Source organism: Mycteria americana, chromosome 8 (genome assembly GCF_035582795.1).
Source record: "Mycteria americana isolate JAX WOST 10 ecotype Jacksonville Zoo and Gardens chromosome 8, USCA_MyAme_1.0, whole genome shotgun sequence".
In the NCBI taxonomy this organism is placed as follows: domain Eukaryota; kingdom Metazoa; phylum Chordata; class Aves; order Ciconiiformes; family Ciconiidae; genus Mycteria; species Mycteria americana.
Window position 1 is genome coordinate 18,067,614 of NC_134372.1, and position 19,853 is coordinate 18,087,466.

At 39.6% G+C, this 19,853-nt stretch overlaps 1 protein-coding gene across 4 annotated transcripts in view; it reads right to left on the reverse strand.

Moving 5' to 3' along the window:
- SLIT3 (slit guidance ligand 3) overlaps positions 1-19,853 on the reverse strand; it is a 543,690-nt gene that overhangs the window by 51,802 nt on the left and 472,035 nt on the right. For all 4 annotated transcript variants that reach the window (XM_075509986.1, XM_075509985.1, XM_075509988.1 and 1 more), the window contains one exon: positions 6,505-6,602. In XM_075509986.1, the coding sequence (XP_075366101.1) occupies positions 6,505-6,602 (98 nt within the window). The remainder of the gene's footprint in view (positions 1-6,504; positions 6,603-19,853) is intronic.

Below are 19,853 nucleotides of genomic sequence, written 5' to 3' on the forward strand. Positions count from 1 at the left end.
GCCTCTGTCGTGCTTCCCTTTGCTTTCTTTGTTGATAACCCTAGCCCTGAATTGAAGTAAGCAACTCCAGGGCAGGAGAGTAAACACTCATCACAATACTCAAATCCTTGGCTTCTCTGTTAATGATTTTGTGAGTATATGGATACTTGCCTACTGAGGACTGCACAATCCTAGGGTGACTTGGCAGCTTTTAGATAGCTTGCTCTCTTTAAAGAACAACGGCTTGAATTGAGTTTACAGACACGAACATTTTCTTCTCATTACCACTTTGTCACTTGTCCAAACAAGAAATGTTTGGGAATGATTGCTTTTACAAGTGAAGTAAGGTTTCGGTACTTCTACAGCTCCTCCAACATCTATTTGTAGAAGAGCTGATGATGTCTCGATAATTCAACTAAAACACAAACAAACAATGGCAGAGCTAGGAATGGTTCTGTGAGGATGTGGATCTATTGAAGAATAATTGCACTAAATATTTTATCTCACAAGACTGTGATGTATGGTCCCTAGAGAGAGTGTAAGAAACTAAGTGGTTGAAGAATGACTTTAATTTTTTTTCAATCTCAGTTTCCTCTCTAGATCTACAAGTTATGATTGCTAAGAGAACCTTTATATTTTAAAATAGCTGTAAGTGATAAAGAGGTGGAGGCCACAGTTTCCCAAAAGAGAGTCTAAAAACATGTGTTAAGTGCTCCAGTCATTTCAGTGGCTTCTAAGAAGCCAGCAATGATATTTGAAGTGTCAGTATTGCTGTTCACTAGTCACAGAAAGCGTGTGTGTGGAAGGGAAGTTGTGTTGTTTCGAGTTCCAGTCCAAACTACACATTTGCTCCGTGGTCATTTCCTTTCCCATGCAAGTTCTGGTGGCAGAAAAGGAACTGAACAAATGTAAAGCACTACTGATTGATGAGGATGAAAAACAGAAAGCACCAGAGCATTCACACTAATTGCCATCCACTGCTTTCTGAAACCAAGAGAATTTCCAATGCAGAGATAGCTGCAGGGTACTTTTTTTTCAGCTCAGATGGACAAAGTGGACATGGGGTGGTTATCCTGCTTTATGTAGGTGTCATGGGGTTGAGGTGGGGAATGCCCTGGAGAAATAGGAGATCTTAAGAATCTGTGAAGAAAACTGCAGCACTTTTGGGCTGGTTGCTCTCAGCATGACATTTGCTTCTCTTCCTCCTGCGTGCCACAGACTGAGCAGAATGCAGGGACTCCCCAGGGAGGGATGGCACAGAGCTCTGCATCCACCTTCAGTAGGTCCTAGGTTGGACTCTGAGGATAACGTTAGATTCTTCATGACATGTGCAACCTCAGAAATGAAGGGAATAGCAAAGAGGAAGAAAAAAGGGTAGAGAATGTGTCTTGAGACACCACAACAGTAAGATCTTCTAGATGGGTACAGAACAGGCATATAGGTCACATTCTAACAGTCATCTTCATTCAGTTCTGCAGGGACCATTCACAGGTCATGAGAGTTAGAAAACCTTTGCCATGAATAACCAAAACCAAACTGCTCAAATCCAATTTAGGACACAATAAATCAATAAGAAATATTTTCTTTTCCTGTCTCAAGGTCATTATTGCTAATAAAATATGTCCTCTTGCTGACCCTGCAATGATTCAGAGGATCACAGGAGGCAGATAAGAAAGAAGAGCTGGCACACCATCTTTTGTGGCAATGCAAGTGTTGGGGGGGGGGGGTGTGTTAAAGACATCTAATTAAATACAGTGGCACATTCATCATGTCTCCCTTTTCGATTACAAAACCCCTTTTTCAGGGGTTTATAACTCAGCCATAAAAACATGCTCCAGGCTGCAACTTGGCATCCAAGGTCTCAGTTTGGGAGCACAATTTTTTCTCTCCATTTAAAGAAAAGCAACAAGAGTGGCTTTGTGCTGGTTATTTTTATGTGAATATAACACCATTTTCCTTCCACAAAAGGACTGGGACAGCTTGGATGTATGCAATTAAAAATGACATTAATAAATACTATCACAGTAATGGTTCAACTCAGTAAAGTTACCATTAGTAACAATACATATGGGATTGTTAACCTACAATTGCTCAGTATTAGGACACATTCCGTACTGAAGGAAATGTCAGCATAATTGATGACATTTGGCTACTGGTCCCTATGTATTATAGGGAGTCTTTACATTATTGCTTACGTATGATTCTTTATTATGATTTGCATTCAAATGTGCCAAATATGAGGACTGAAATTAAAAGATAAAACATACAATTTGTGACCCAGTTTGAATCATGTGTTGAAAGAGTTGCAGTTTGGGACTGTTTGTATGTATTTTCCCAGAAAAGGCTTAGAAGAAAAATGAAGTTTGCAGAGTGACTGGAAGGTCATCAAACTTTGGTTCCAGCTGACTGAGAGAGAAAATTAATTCCAGAGACAACGATGAAAACTTTGTACTGACTAAATAGTGAAGCAGTATGAGACAGCATTTCATTTGGACCTCAGAAACAATGGAGCCATGCAGGAAAGAACTATTTTCTAAGATGCTGTGATCGCATAAAGGTCCGAATTCCCTGTTCCTCCAATTTAGGGATTTTCTGTTGGTGTTGTGTTTTCCTAAAAATAAAGAACTAAATAAAACCTTATTATCCTCATGAAGGTGCAAGGGAACACAGAACTTAATTACAACATTTTGGGGGAAAACTTTTGGAGCTGAAATATACCAACAATTTTGTAAGTTTACTATATTAAAAACTATTTTTTTTCATAAACTCTAATGAAACTGTTTAGCATCTGTTTATTAAAATAGGCATACATACAGTGTATCATGTTTCAAAAAAATCAACTTTTAAATAGACATAGTAAATTCTTTCAGGAATATTACAGTTTCTTGGTAAAGGAGCTTTTTACATCTACATCCCAATGGAGTGGCCTGTAAGTCTCGAAGTGCAACGTTTTTCCTTCAGCTAGGCAGAATTGACAGTAGGGAGTTAATCAGTTCCAGGATTTTACATTTATGAGGGAACTCAAAGAAAATGCTCTGGAAAACGGAGGGGGTTTTACATGGAGAAAAGTAAAATAATCCAGAGACTTTGTTTCCCAACACCGTAGGTTATCAAAGATCAGCTGGTTGCCTGTGGCTAACTGAAGCAGAGCTGACAGCTCTGCCTCCTTTGTCAAAATCTCACTTACAGGCATGTTAAATGACCAGGACATGTCTGATTGACCATCTTATATTATCAGTCTCAGTAAGCACCATCTTGGCAACCTTTTGTCAAAGAAAACAGATTAGATTAGATTAGAATGAGCAATTCAAATGGAAGAAGAACCTCATGTTTCTAATCCCGAGCCACACGATGTCACTTAACTGTTCTTTAACACAGAAGAAGTCCCTACCTGAAAAAAGAGAATGTGAAAATTACTCAGAATTAAAAAGGTGCAAGAATAAAAGATGCCAAGAAGGACTGAATAACACCAGCTGAACCTTTGCCCTTCAGCTGCCCCACCAGGACCTGCTATTACAACAAATCTGAGCGGCTCATTCACTTGCTGCTGCGAGCCCTTGTAGGTACCAGGCACAGCGGGCAAGTTAGGCTGGAATCTCAGTCATAACTATGAATTTCCTGTCTTTGCCTGGGGAACATCACCACCTTAGCATTATTTAAAAGGTAATTTTCTTGTCTAAGGCTAAAGAAACTCGAGAGTTAAACTGCTTGGCATTTCATAGGGAGAGAACTTTGGCTTAAGTTTCCTTTTTACAAGAGTAAAGATTTGACAAGTTTGGCAGCAGAGCTTGTGTATGAATATATTTCCCTAGGGAAGAGAATATACAGAAGATATAATTTCTTTTACAGGCCACACAACAGAAAAATCCAAGGAGGCCTCTCATGAAAATGTTTTTGATATCCACTTCCTCACAGCATATAATCTAAGGCAACGTTTTCCCATCTTGACGAACACAATTTATACGCACGTAACTCTGACTGCTGCCATCCACTGGAGAGGAGATTTCCCACCAAAAAAACCCAAACCAACCAAATTCAAGCTCAAAATATTTCTTTATCTTCCCCTTCACTGACTGTTCCATCCCCACACCACATTTCTCTAAGACATGCTAAAGCCCCACAGTCCTGTTCTCCAGAGCAGCTGGGGCTATGGACTGACTGAATTAAAAATATGGAGAGAAAATAGAGCAATGCATAAGCTGAACATTCAATTTTATGAAGCAAGATTTTGACGAGATATCATTTTATGTGTCTTTTATTAGACCAACTGAAACTATATAAATAACTATAAAAGCAGAAATCTTCCCTAAAAAGCCTCAAATGTCATTAAGCAACAAAACCACCTCTGCAGTTTTGTAAAGGATCTCAAAAACTACATTCATTTGGAACTGAAGCAAAGCCTCTGAAATTGTAAAATTCTTCACAAGAAAATTTCAGAAGCAGCTTTGATTTCAGGTCATTCAAAACTTTTTACTTTCTACCGTAGAACAAAACTAAAATGCTAAAGAAAAACCCAATCCAAAATATAAGCTGAAGCCTTTCATTCCAGTATTACAGATATTATGAAATATTTTACTAGCACTTTTTAATATCAGCTAGATTTTTGAAAAATGAGTATTGAATGACAGAAAACAGATATTCTAATATGGTACAATTCTGCTTTGGCACAAGCTGGACAAAGCTATCTAAACAGTATTACATGAGGGTGACCAGAAGAGAATCCAAACTGAAGACCACCAGATCTTTATTTCTCTCAAGCAGAAACTGAACCTGAACTTTTACTCCAAAAATTGCCAGGCCTGCTAAAAGCTGAGTCAAGAAGAGGTACGTCAGATCACAAGTGCAGAGCAGTGGTTTCATCAAAATCTAGGGGGTCCTGTCAAGCAGCATGACCAGTTGCCCATGCTATGATCTGCAGAGCCTCCTCATCCTCTCCCACCACTATGCACCTGCACTATGCACTATGACCCTGCAGACGCATCTGTACCCAGGAGATGTGCTCTTTTGCACTGCTCAGGGCCTTGTCACAGGTGCTCAAGCTGAGCTCTAAACTGCCCCTCATGGAGACGTGGCCATGTGTTTTACTCCTGTTCTCCCGTGTTGGAAAGCCTCAGGTTGTTATTTGTAACAGAGCCTGACAGTGCCCCTTCATCCCCATCGACCTGCACTTTTCCGTTGTAATATCAGCAGTGTCCTTCTGTGTCCAGCATGTGCTGGATGTGTTTCTGCAAGGGAGGAATTCTTGAGGGTGGGCAGGCACAGAGACAGAGAGAAGCTCTGGGGCATTTCTTCCATTTTCTGCTTCCCCAGGGCAAAATGGAAGCTCTTCTGTGCCTGATTCCCACAGGAGGGATTTGGGGAGTCAAAAAGAAGCCACAGCGCTTTGCTGGAAATATAAAAGGCATCCTACCATTGTAGGGGAACAGGAGGGGGGTGCTAACCCCCCACTGCACCTAAAGTCCTGTCAGTCATCCAAACTTTCACCTGGCCCTTTCTATTTTGAAAAAATCCTATTTTCTGACATAAGATGATATGGGTTTGCTGCCTTGGTTAACAAACAGTTAACCCCAGTTGGAACAGTCTTAATCACAGCTGAAACCAAACTGGAATCAAACTGAAAGAATGTACTGGTTTGACTCCCTGCTTACACCATTTATAAACCTTGCAGTTCTGTGTCTCCCTCCGGCTGTCACCGATAGGAAGCTATATGTAGGAGAAGACAAAGCAGCAGCCTCAGTAATGTATAAAAGCTTTTAGAAGTGAGGCTTTCATATATGCAATTGAAACAACAGTATGGTGTACTTTTGTACATATTTGGCAAGAAATAGCATAAATACTGAGGAACAAATCTATGAAAATGTCAGCAACTCTTTTCTAAAAAAATTCCTATCGACTTTAATGACAACTAGTGGCCAAAGCCTAAAACTTGTATTTTCTTAGCTGTAAAGTAATGCCTGTAGCAGCACATATCTTCCAGTTACCTCATGAAAATTTCTGGACTTTTCTTGGAGTATCCCCACCTATGCTACATCTTTCTTATATGAGAAAACCGAAATCTGTAATGTCCATCTGTAAAGGTTAATCTCTTGCAGGCACAATGCCTAAGATGTGGCAATCTCTCCCTGTTTTTTAATTGTTTCTTTAAAGCCTGTTTGACTACAAGGCTCTTCAGTATGAAAACATTTTGCATCTGGTTGTCAAGCAACAGATGCTTATTTTACAAATACAAAAAAGGGTATATGTGAGTTTGAAATGCCCCAAGGAAAATTAGTATACAGATCACACAATGCAGATCAGGGAGACCGCTCAAAATAGCTCTTAAGAGTATATTCCGTTATGAGAAAATAAGGAGGCCTGTTTCAGAGGAAACAACATGTCACCAATGAAACCAGACCAATTTTTTGTATGGCAAATAGAAATGTCACATGCAGCAGCTTTTATAAAGTAGCCATTATAGTTCATTATTGCAAAGTAGAAACACGTTTAATTTTATTATGTCATTTTAAATGAACTTTGTGTTACTACCTGAATCCATCTTTATTTCCCTCGGTGAGGTGGCAGGTCCCTCCATTCTGACATGGATTTTGAATGCAAGAATTAATGGGCACGCTGCAGTCTCGACCCTATTTGGGAAAATTGAAAAGAAACAAGGTTAGTAAGACTCATGTAATCTGAATCAATGTCCCTTGCTCCCTCACCCTATGCGTGGCACCATTTACAGGAGGTCCGTGGTCTTCAGACCCATCACATCACCTAATGTTCTTTATTGATGGACAGATATATTCATCACTCAAGTGAGAATTTGGGTAGGGAAACTGTTCTGACCAATGGGACTGTGGGTATCTTGGTATCATTTCAGTTTCAAGATTTTAGTTAACTCTTTCATTTGACTGTTTTAAGGAAACAGCTAGTTTCATCATTACTCTAACACACTTTAATCTCTAATGTTAATTATAATGAAGGAATTGATCATGACCAAAGGTAAGCAGAAGGCCACACACAATCAGTACAAGACCACATAGAGTCAGCATTCATTCAGCCGAATTTACCACGTGCTCAGTGAAACACTGCAACAGTTAAACACTGCAACAGTACACCATACTCATTACTACGCATTGTCAAGAACTAAAACGGAAAATTCATTTTTATCGTGGGAGCTGAGTTTTAATTTCTCTACAGAACACACTGAATCCTGTTTGAGATATCATCATTGAATCAGTTCCCTTCTTAAAGATTGCCATAAAATGTACATCGGTTCCAACTGAACTTCACTAGCTTGAACAACCTCCACTGTTACCAACTGAATTTTTATTGGCTCTTCAAGATATAGACATATTTCTCTGATCATTATATTCTGCTGATTAGAACAACCTATTTGTAAAATTGGCAAATACATCAAAGAGTTTGGTCTTGCTTTTCAGTTACTCACACAGTAGGGTGGAATAAAGACACCTGAAAGCCTCAATACTCAAGGGGTCTGTGCAATCACAAGAAGTTCAAGAGATCTCTCTACTCTTCCTACTGAAGAACCCATTAGCAGTGGCCCTCTGCCAGCTCATCTACTGGAAAGCTGATACATGACTGCAATCAAGATGAGAAAAATATCTCAGGAGATACATTAATTCAGTCAAGGTTGCTGGGTTTTTTTGCCTTGGTTTAAAAACCATTATTTACATTGTACTTTAGAGGAATAACAATGGTATATCTATTTGCAAGTCTCTAAACAAAGAGGGCAGATGCCAGCCCGTGACACCAGTTCGTAAGAGCTGTAACTGTTGTGTATTAGTATTGAACACTACCCTACTACCACTGCCAACTTTCCTTGCTGACCACACTCATCAGAAGTCATTCCTTTCTCCACTGAATTTGCAACAGCTTCTGACCCTTTTCAGACTTTACATACCTCGTATGATGTACTGGAGCAGGGGACACTCAAATAGTTTCTGTAGTCTCATTTTTTTATGATGACTGTGTTGTCAAAATGAAGCATCTTGATGCTTCAGCCATATACTGCACAAGAGCATCAACTGTTAGTTGTTTTTCCACCTAGCTTTGAGACTTTGTTGTTCTCACTTAAGATATAGTATTATATTAGAATTAAGAATGGACTTTGAGAAACTTAACAATGTACTTGGCAGATACCTGACAATTATTTGCTTGCCTCAGGATCAATACAGTGGGGCTCGAAAAGGCATAGAAAAGGACTACCAACGTGTTCAAAGAGATGGAGCAACTATTGTAGAAGAAGATACTATAAAGACTAGGACACTTTAGTCTGGAGAAGAGAAAACTGATGGGAGTGATATGATTGAGGTTTACAAAATCATGGAGGTGGTGAATGCAGAATTTGTCACACACTAAATCCCTCAGCAGTAGAGGCACACTTAATGATTTAGAAGATGAGCTTAATATAGATGAAAGAAAATACTTCTTCCAAAGTATGAGCTTCTGGGATGTTTTTGCCACAGGAAGTTGTGAAGTCAGATAGTATAAAAGCCATTAGACAAATTCACATACAATAGACCCAAACCAGATATGAAAGGCAATAGGCAAACATCAACATCCCTAGTTGGATGATGGTGGGCGCTGGGAGAACTGGAGAGGAGTGGTGGCCAGGCTTGTGTATTCTTCTCAAACAGTAAAGATTTGCTGCTGCCCCCATGAGAGACAGAATGCTGCAGTAAATGCACTATAGACCCATTATGGCATTTCTCATGTTCTTATGTCAAAGTTGTTTGAAAGGTTTATTTGGCTTACAACAAGGAAAAGGTTCCCTACCTTTTTTTCAAAAGAACCTAGCTGCTCCCTGAACCAAGAATACATGGTTTTGTGCATTATAAGGGAACAGATCTCTCGGGAAAACCACACCAGGTTGGGTTTGATCATTTTGTCTATGGCTGCATATCTGTTTAGGAAATCTCGCTCTTGAACGAAGAACAAATAGGCTGGTCACATCTTTCTAACCCTTGTTCATCATTGCCCACGTCTCTCTCCCACATCCTACACTGATCAGAAGTTCATGCTCAGCTCTTGACTGGTGTGCCCATTTCCAGCAATGTGCCCAGCCTGGAGGTGACAAGCCAGCAGGACAAGGACTGTGCTGGTTCTGTGACAGCTTAAGCTCCATTCATGCTTTAAGTACTGTATAAATAATAGTAGGAATCTTAATTTGTCTCTGGAGTGTTTATCTTGAACTTGGTGCAGCCTCAATTAAGCCTAATCAAGGCATCAGAAAACCAAAACCAGCTTATAAGTGTGAAATTTTCTACAGAGTTCATTTGATCTGGTCTGTCCACTCCTGGTGCTAGGCTCTCCCATTCACATGTCACACAGTTCAGTCCTCCAAATACTACTGAAACCTTCAGTATTTTGTCAGATAGGACATACCGCCATCATACTGTGAGAAGAACTGACACACACAGTAATTATACTTTTGTCCAACACCACAGAGGAGCTTTGTTACAGAAATGGGAGACAAAGCTGTATTTCTTGAGGCTCCGTCCCCAGCGTTCCCCAGAGAGAGGAGAAGCAGCTTTGCATTTTAAAATTTGTGCAAATACAAGGAAACACGGACATCCTTTTCCTTGGTTGAATCAGAAGAGAAACATTTCCAAAGAACAACAGAAAGACCTGGCCAACTCCCTGCCTCATGGTGAGTTCATTCCCCCAACACAGCAGTGCAGGCAGCATGTGAAGACCTCACCCAAGACCTGGCAGAGAGGGTTTCTGCTTCATCCATGCTGCATTTGCCAAACAGCTTGTCCTTCTCCATTTGAAATCCCGAGCCCCCAAATGTCTCGGGGAAGAACTGGGAAAGTGCCGAGGGAAGCTCATGCAGGTTTTATTTTGGCACCATGTGGTCTGCAGCACTTCACGGATGTGAGCCACGCAGCATTAACACTAATCCGCTGCCACCCTTCTGCAACATGCCTGTGTTCTGTCCATCTGTGTTGTGAATCCTGTGTGTTTACCTAGTTATCCTAGTGAAGCTGGAAGATGCCATTTTTTTATATTTCTAAGATCACAAATACTTTTCCTGTGTCCCTGAAGAATTGACTATTTTATAGATACTTCACTAACGTCAGTTACTTCTGTCTCACATGAACTCTTCATCCCTGTATCACTAAAATATTAAACCCTTTGCAGCTAAGCATAGCAAGAAGCAAAGCAGAAACTACAGCATCTGTTTTTCTGAAGGTTTTTGTCACAGTTGAACACCGTGTAAAACAGTCCCATCACTTCTACTGTAATTACTCAGATTATTTTGAACGTTCTTGTGAAAAATTAATAAAGATAAATGTTAAAATGAGAGCAAGACATTTTCAGTCTCTCTCATTGGCACATGAAATTTCTCATGACTTAGACTCAGCTCTCATTTCTGTATGAACGTGGCTGAATTATTGGCTTCTTGGGCCTCAGGCACCATGGAAACTGATTAGTATGTGCTGCTGAATCAGACTTAATTACAACACTATGTTGCTATGTGGCTTTAGGAAAATTAGTCTCTCTGACTCAGTTTACTCATTGTGATAAATGGGCAAACAGCACTTAATCCTTCTCTGAGGATTATCTTCTCTGACTTGACTTTATCAAGACAGAGCACATTGAGAGCCCACAAAACAAGTACAATTTCTCTAACACAGAAGACTGAAAAACAAAGAATTCTGAAAGGAGAGAAGCTGCAGAAAATATTGGTACTAATAAATCTACAGCAAAGCAAAGCCATTTTATTTCTGTATAAGACTGTCACTTCCCAGAAGAGCCTAAAGACATTCTAGAAACTTCTTTCAAATGAATAATGCAGTTCTCTAGTCTCAATTTACAGTAAGACTGTTCTTACTGGAAAAATGGAATTGCTGTCAAGCATCACTAAAATTAATTTATCTGTGAGTTGGGAAAACTCTTTGTATTACATTCCTGGAAATAACTATTGTTACAAAGGAGAATATTGTATATTTGCTTCAAGACTAAAGAGCCTTTTAATGAAGTCTGAATCAGAAAAAGAGGTGCAGACTTTGTTTCAAGGACAGGCAAGAAGATATGACTGTCTCAGCAATCCACAGAAAGAGGATGAAGGTCCCTCTGTGTGCAATATTTTATTTCTAGAGCTTTTTTAAGCTGCAATAAATTTTTGTCTTGTCTGATAGGAAAGCATCAGATCCAAAACACTTTTATATAATTTCTCTCATTTTCTATAGGAGAGGAAAGGATTTTATCTGGGCAGCTCCACCTCCATATTTTAGTGAATGAGAATAGAAACTATCCACATTGCTTAGACAGTGTCAATTCTTCATTTCATACTCAATAGTGACTAACCGTACTGGGCATTAGTGTATATACAAGCTGTTCCTCAATACTGCTGTGCCAAATTCTAGCCTTTACAAGTATGCAATACTGGAAAACATTACATCATGATTAGTAAAACACCCAAGAACAAGTAGCAAAAACTAATAGGGACCTCAGCAGGAAGAACAAAGGATAATATGATAAAGAAGCACGCATTTGCTTTGACACTGTTTCAACCACTGCAATGATTTTTTTTTAATTAATTTTCACAAATCAGTATTGTCTATGGAGACTGAAAGCTTCATACAAGATTGAATAGCAGAGATTTGACCTCTGTCCATTTTAACGTGATCCTTCACCCGTTTCTAACAGCAGCGGGCATAGATAAGAGGCAGCAGCATGGAGCTTGCCACAGGCACAAGGTATCGTAGAATCATAGAATACCAGGAATCCTCAACCTTTCTTGGCAAAAGCACGGTCTAGACAAGATGGCCCAGCACCCTGTCCAGCTGAATCTTAAAAGTGTCCAATGTTGGAGAAGCCACCACTGCCCTGGGGAGATTATTCCAACAGCTGACTGTTCTCATTGTGAAAAATTTTCCTCTTGTGTCCAACCAGAATCTCTCCAGGAGTAACTTGTACCCACTACCCCTCGTCTTTTCCATGTGACTCCTTGTAAAAAGGGAGTCTCCATCTTCTTTGTAGCTACCCTTTAAATACTGGAACATGGTGATGAGGTCTCGCCTAAGCCTTCTTTTTTCAAGGCTGAACAAACCCAGTTCTCTCAGCCTTTCCTCAAACAGCAGGCTTCCCAGTCCTTTCATCATCTTTGTGGCCCTTCTCTGGACCCCCGCCAGCCTGTCCACATCTTTTTTGTATAGCAGGGACCAAAACTGAACACAGTATTCCAAGTGTGGCCTGACAAGCACTGAGCAGGGTGGGATAATGACTTCTTTATCTCTGCTGGTGATGCCCTTGTTGTGCAGCCCAGCATCCTGTTGGCTTTCTTTGCCGCAGCAGCACACTGTTCACTCATATTGAGCTTGTTGTCCACCAGGACCCCCAGGTCCCTTTCCACAGAGCTGCTCCCCAGCTGGGTAGATGCCAGCCTGTGCTGCACTCCTGGATTATGTTTTCCCAGGTGCAAGACCTTACAGTTGTCCTTGCTGAACTTCATAAGGCTCTTGTTAGCCCACTCTTTCAGCCTATCAAGGTCTTCCTGCAGGGTGACTCTCCCTTCTGAAGTGTCCACTTCCCCACTCAGTTTGGTATCATCAGCAACCTTCATCAGGGTACACTTGATCCCATCATCGAGATTACTTATGAAGATATTAAATAGCGTTGGGCTCAATAACGATTCCTGGGGAACCCTACTTGTGACAGGTTGCCAGTTTGAAAAGGACCTATTTACCATCACCCTCTGGGTGTGGCCTGTCAGCCAGTTCCCCACCCACTGCACAGACAACTTGTCTAGACCTTAACGCATCAGTTTCTCTAGGAGAAGGCTGTGGGAAACCGTATCAAAAGCTCCAGGACTTCCAGGTAGACAACCAGGTGGACAATCCAGGTAGAAACCTCCTAGTGTAGAAAACTATCACTGCTGACTGCAGTGGAAACATGATCCAGCCAGTGATGAAGACACCTGCAGACAGGCAGAAGTCTATCCAACTTCAATGGGTCGTAAATAGGGAGACCTCTTTCCAGCTAATTACAGCCTTATTCAATGACTACAATGTTTTAAAGCATGCTGGAAAAATGAGCTATACAAAAGAAATACCAAAGTTTATTTGAGTTGTTAACAATATACAACACGTTCATAATAAATTTTATTTAGATGGTATATGTAGAGAACAGATGGTAGCGTTTATGTGTTTAGTAAAAATACTAGACAAAGACAAATATAGTTGATAGAGACTTTAAATTAAGAACTAGGAAATTTTCATAAACAACTTCATTATCAAGCTCTAAATACAGCTAAAGCTTTTAGGGAAATCAGACAAAATTACCAGCAACAAAGATACTGTATTGCAAACCTACTGCTTTACATTCCTAATAGTGGAAGTAATGCATCTACATCCAACTCTCAGTCTCACAAATGTTAATACACTTGTCTTATGGGTGTATTGGTCAGAAGTTAATAAGCAATCATTACATTGAGGGAAAAGGCTAAGTAAATCTTCCACTTCATGACAGGCTTGAAGGAAAATTCACAGAAAGATAAACTGAGAAGTACAATGTGTTCTATGAGTGTGTATTCAGGAATGTTATTCAAACTTACAAGTATCTGCCAGCTATAAATTTTAACCTCCTAATGTTGTGAAATTAAGAAAAACTGGACACAGCCACTATGTATAGGCTTGCTCTGCTTCCACAGAGCTTGGAAAGCATTTTATTAAACACAGTTTTCTGAACAATTCTGATGCACGCTGATTGCTTGAGTGTTAAAACTACCTCTGCATGTGTCAGTGGGACTCGTTCAAATATTCAGACCTGCAAAGGTCTAATAGCAGAGTGAAGGGCTGAATGTGGTGTGTAAACATGTCATGAATCCTGATGCTTCATTTAAAAGAATGAGATGAGACAGGATGAGAGGAGAGGGGGAAAAAACCATCCAGAAATAATAGAAGACACAGACACTCAATGCAGAAAGAGAATACAGTTTAAACTCTTGAATGGATTTTTAACTTGAGTTTTGCTTCTTTCATGCTTAGTAAAGTGAGAACTATGATCAAAGATTTTCCTGAAGTTATGGCATACAGCTATCCAATAAGGTATAAACAGATGCTACAGTTTTTTACCTAGTCGCATCTTTACTAGTGTTGTCTTTCACCATTTGAAACCTTTATCCCTCTGTCATAAATAGTCAAAATCGGAGAGTAAATTGAAATATTCCGAGGAAAGGAAGGGAAAGAGATGTCTCACAAAGTTTTATCACATAAACCTCAATTCCACTAGAAGATTATGCTAGGAAATAAGAATGAGGTATTCAGCACTTTCCCTGTAATAAATACATTTAGAAGCCATAAATACAAAGGAGAAACAAGAAGAATTTTGCATAATTGATGAAGGAAACATGATGCTATGAATTCAGCTACGCAGCCAATACACACAGATACAAGTTTGGCAGGAAAAATTCTCTCAAGTTCTATTCACAATTGTGTATTTCAGATCCTTTCATTGCAAAGAAACCCAGTATTTGCTATAATGAGATCATGAAAAGTTTTATGTGTACTGCAAATCTTAAAGCAAGTTATGAAAGTTAGCATGCCAACTTACGCTAATTGCAGCATGAAGGACTTAATGGACACCTCAGTGATCACTGCAAACACAGCTACTCAGCTTTGTGAAGAGAATAATTAGTTATCAAATAATTAGCGATGTTGCAATCTGAGTGAAGAACAAAACTAACTTTAAAATATAAAATTAATCTAAATTATTTTGCAGCAAGGGCTAAAAAAATATAGCATTGGGAATTACTCTACTATTATTTTACCAATGGAATCATTTGAAACTGATTTCCTAATTGATTGCACTGATATTAAGATATATGTAGACAGCTTAGACACTGATATCTATATACAGTAGTATGAAGTTCTTCAGTAGATCCAGGTGATACTGTTTCCTTGTTTATGCTCTTTCTGGCCATGGACATAATGGCTAAGCCTCAATCTGGAAAAGATGTAGATGACGCTCATTGGCAAGGTCAAACAACTACAAGAGCTGGCAGGGTGTATGTTAGATCCATCTGCTTAGGCATATATACAAATTATTTGGCAAGGCATGGATAGTATCACAGTAATTTTGGATCAGACTGCTTTTAGATTGCCAGGTGGAAGTCGAAAGATTTTGATCATCTGTTGTTCACAAAAAGGCTGTGACTCCATTCCTCTAGAATGTGACTGCATTCCTTCTGAATGCAGACCTTGCTACAGACATCCACGCCTTGGATGCCTCTAGGTTAGGGTACACACAGTGGTGATGAATTAACTATTTCTCTTTAGTCATCTGTCCCAATGTGGTAATAAAAATGTACCTTCTGAGGATTGCTGTTTACAAGCCAATTAATGTAACATGAAAAAGCAATTAATTTCATCCATTTCTAGTCCTGAAAAAAGTTTTAATATAAATTTGAATTTACCTAGACAATTCTGATTTCTTTTTTTAGTTCAATATTGTTGTTTATACAGCTGTATTTACATTGACACAACAATACAACAACAAAATTGCCCACTGCTAATAAGCATCATGAGAAATACTATTTGCTAAATGGCATAGAAGCTAGATTATGAAAAGAAGATACATTGATATTGGGTTTGATCCTGCCCCCACCCCCTGCCATTTGGCTGATTTAACTCCCTCTGAAATCTTTCACAGTGTTAGTGTCTGAAATAAAAATACAGATAATAGTTATTTATACCCCACCGTCTTCAGCACTGTATAGTTATCTTCTGTGCCAGTCTACCTTCATCTGGCACCTGATTAAACAATAATTGGGCATGGTAGCAGCACTTCTTAGTGACTTCCTTGTCCTTGTTAATAAATCACAATTGTCAATTTATAGCAAATTAGGTGAACTCTGCTCTCTTAAGCCTCATTTTATTTAAATCAGAAAGATTTATGATCCTCCAGGGTATAATACACCTTCCATTACCTCTGTAGCTAGTAATCAAGAATATGCCCGTCAAAGTCAAAGTGCAAGGATTCATCATATTGTTTTTTAAAATCTCTGGTTCTTCTCCTATGATTATGAAATTTAATTCCCAGTGGACGTCTGAGGTTTATTTTGCAATTATATTCATTACCACGTAAATCCTGATTGTCCTTCTAAACCTCTCCTTACATAAGCACTTTGGGTTTCAATGGTCTTTTGGGCTTTTAATCAATGACAGAAGATATGTCATTCATCTCTCATGGAGTTAATTCACATAGCACATATCTGAACTGAGTCCAGAGGTGCTAAAGTGGATGGGGCAGGTGCTGTAGAACTTCCAGGGTTACTCGATCAACTGCCTGATGCAGATCACTGGGTGAATGTTTTGGAAGATGTAGAAGAAAATTAGGGACACTGAAAATAGTTGATTTTGTCCAGGGTTGCCTCTGTACATAAAATCCAATCCAAAATATTTGATGTAAAAAAGACATTGTATATTTTATATGTAGTCTCTAATTCAACCAACATTGATGAATGAGAACAATGTTTTCAGTACCCTCAAAACATTTAAGGGCCTATTTATTTTAAAATACACGTTGCAGTGACAACAAAATTTTCTCTCTCAGGCTATCAAAAACCAGTGGCTCTTTTCTAATGTGAACACTGTAGAGAAAGTTATAAAGACTGGACATTTGTATAGAAAACACAATTCCTATTAATAAGAAATAAAAGAAAATATAATTGTTGTATTTTAAACTTATTCCTCAAGGCAATTAATTTATGCCTAACAAGCTATTGAATGCAGCCTGCATGAGAGAGGAGGGACACATCACACGCAGGAACCTCATGAAACCTAACATGAGGTAGGGCTTATGCGATTAAAAATCCTCTCAAAAGCACTCACTAGATTTCTGAAATAAATAGAGCTAAAGATGCTGGAAGAGTCACAGCCCATTTGAAGAAACTTTTGCTGGTGTATCCCTGCCTGTTAAGGACACAGGCTTTTGGTGGGGAACAGTTCTGTACTGATAAAAGGTCTCATGCTGAAATACATGTTATATCAGCAAAAATGCCAGTATAATCTGTTTTGGTTGTGGAAGCTGTGTAAAGCTTCCCCTACAAGGCTCGCCAGTTCAGAGATACCAGCAGTCCTTTCTGGCATAAACCAAGACTATAAGGTGGTAGAGGATTGAACTGTGACAGGTAACCCAGGCAGGCAGCGATGTTTTCAGAAGCAAACATGCTAATGAATTTTTCAGACTACTAAAGAAATCAAACATGCCCACTATGATAATGAGCAAAAGCACAACATTTATTTCAGAGGCGCTCAGAATTACGAGGAGGGGACCCCCGGGGTGCCATGGAGACAGGTGTCTGCCCTGCACCAGCTCAGTGTTGGAGCCTGACTGTCAGCAATGGAGTGCAGAGAGCTTTGGTACAACTTTACCTGCAGTGTATGTGCACTTACCTGTACAAAGTAATCTACTAATTCTCAAACTAGTCTGGCATTATATAATTTCTATTAACAGGAGAGAGTTTACTCTCACATGATAATGAAAGTTTTTTTCAGCTTAGCCTGCTTACAGTAACTTCACCAATTCCATCATCCCCAAAGGAAAGGGGAAAATAAGGCAATTAACCTCCTAGGACAACCTCTGTTCATGTTCTTGGACAACAAAAGAAACCCAAAAGTCATATTGTCAAGTACAGTCAATGCCAAGAAAGCCTCAAGGATAATAGATGACAGACAATCACAAGAAAATCTAACAATAAGGATTTTCAGCTGTGACCACCTACTTCAACTCATTCAATTATGCGGAAATGGTGGGATGCAGAAAATTAAGAGCTAGCTAAAGAGCAGATTAAGCAGAGTTATAGCAACCAGCAATCACCTGAAAGACAGACATACCACAGAGGAATAAAAATTATTATTTAGTGTAATAGGACCAGGCAAACATAAGAACAAGAGCCTGAAATTCAGACTAAATGCCAATAAAAACTTCTACTTTACCATGGGAAAAGAAGGATTGGAAGCCTGGTCTCTTAAGGCATTTAGAACTAGACCAGAAAAACAGTAGTAAAAACAAAGTGGGGGGGAATAATTCACATTGACAAAAGAATGAATATGACGGTGCCCACCTGTGGGTATGGCTTACTATTCACTTTAACTGCTCAGCTACTTCTGATGCAGCATTGAACAAACACAGCAAATGCCTGAAGCTGCTCAATATCTGCTTTCTTGCTGGCCTAACAAAAATGTAAATACTTCTTCAGAGTTGGCTTTATTGTTAAGAGCCCTCATTAGTGCATGCCACAATATATCACTGTGTTTTTTACAGGACTTGTGGTGGGTGTTTGCCTGCCTCATCACCTTCAGCCAGCAACTGTGGCGGCAATCCCTCCTTAAGCCTTTCATGTTTATGCTCTTCTAGATGTAAATCTCCGTTTTCTTTAGACCTACTATAACTGAAAGGGCAAAAAGAAAGAAACACAAATATGACTGATGCATAGTAAGTTTTACAGAATAAGCATACACAGGAAAATACTGTGATTTCTGCAGGTTTTTTTCTGCCCCAGGAGCATTACATGAAATTATAACCACCTACTGCTGACACTGGTGTTTGCCCTAAAAATTCATACATAAGTATAGGTCTACTCATTTTACGTGGCCACCCATTACTTCTCATCCCTAACGGCTTTCTGCTTTATTATACTAAGAGTGGAAAATGCTTCTTCAACATTCATTAGTAAGTATTTTAAGTATGGTTAAAATAAACAAATAAAAAATAAAACACCCCAGATCACATAAACACACACTCCAGGAGAATTTATCAGAATGAAAGTTCAAGGCAGAATCAGCTGCACTGATTTCTTCATATGAAAACTTGGCATTGAGCTTACATTCCACTGTCTGTCCCCCCAACCCTGACACTGGGAGAGGAAAGAGGCCAAGACAGAGTAACATGTGAAGGCAGAGACGTTTGCTCTCCTGCCTCACATGGATGAGGGAAGGCGGGTTTAAGAGTTTTTCCAATTTCTCCTCCTTTTGCAATGCCAACTTGGGGATTTATTTGTGCACTGACTGATGTATATGGGGACTTACATGCATATGTTAATAGATCCAAAGAAACAAAAGCACGGAGTTACATTTCCAAACAGTATTAGCCTAACAAACTAGGCACGGACCCTCACACAGCTGGCATGCATCAGCAGCCAAACTCTACACTTGGTTACATTCATATAACCCCACCCAAATCAGCACAGCTAAGTGAGAAACTGGCCTATTGGAATAAACTTGAACTGTCTTGGCCTTGAGCTGTAAGAGCTGGCCAGAATATCTGTACATGAGCAAACAATACCATATCTACATTTTAAGATCAGTTCTATGTTGAATACTCCGAAAACAGACATTATTCTAGGCCTCTGACAGATTACTCACGTAACGCTACAAAAGTGCATCTACACAGCAAAGTGCAAATACAGCAAACTTCACTTGTCCATGCTCCAAGCAAATGCAAGGCCACGTGCACCCCCATGAGTGAATGATACAGTCAGTGCAGCACCGAGCCCATGCTAATGGTATGGGGTTTGTACTGATATAACCTGCTTATTAGCCCTGTGCTGAGCAGTCACAGCTTCTGCTCAGCTACATCTATCTGCTGAAGTGCTGGCACATTAGTTATATCTGTGTACAACATGTGATAGACACGAATCCCACATATTCCAGAGACACTTTGTTCTGAGATTCTCAATTTCTAACCCTGTTTCCAGGGATGAAAACCTGGCGCAGGGGGTGGGGAGGAGGAAGAGCCAAATTCCTAGCAGAACTTCGGAGCCAGCTTCCTCACTAAATATCACTCTGGCTTCACTATAATGCCTCCCACCACAAGAGTCTGGCTGCAAAGAATCCTGTCTCTCCAAAGCCCAAGAGCTTTAC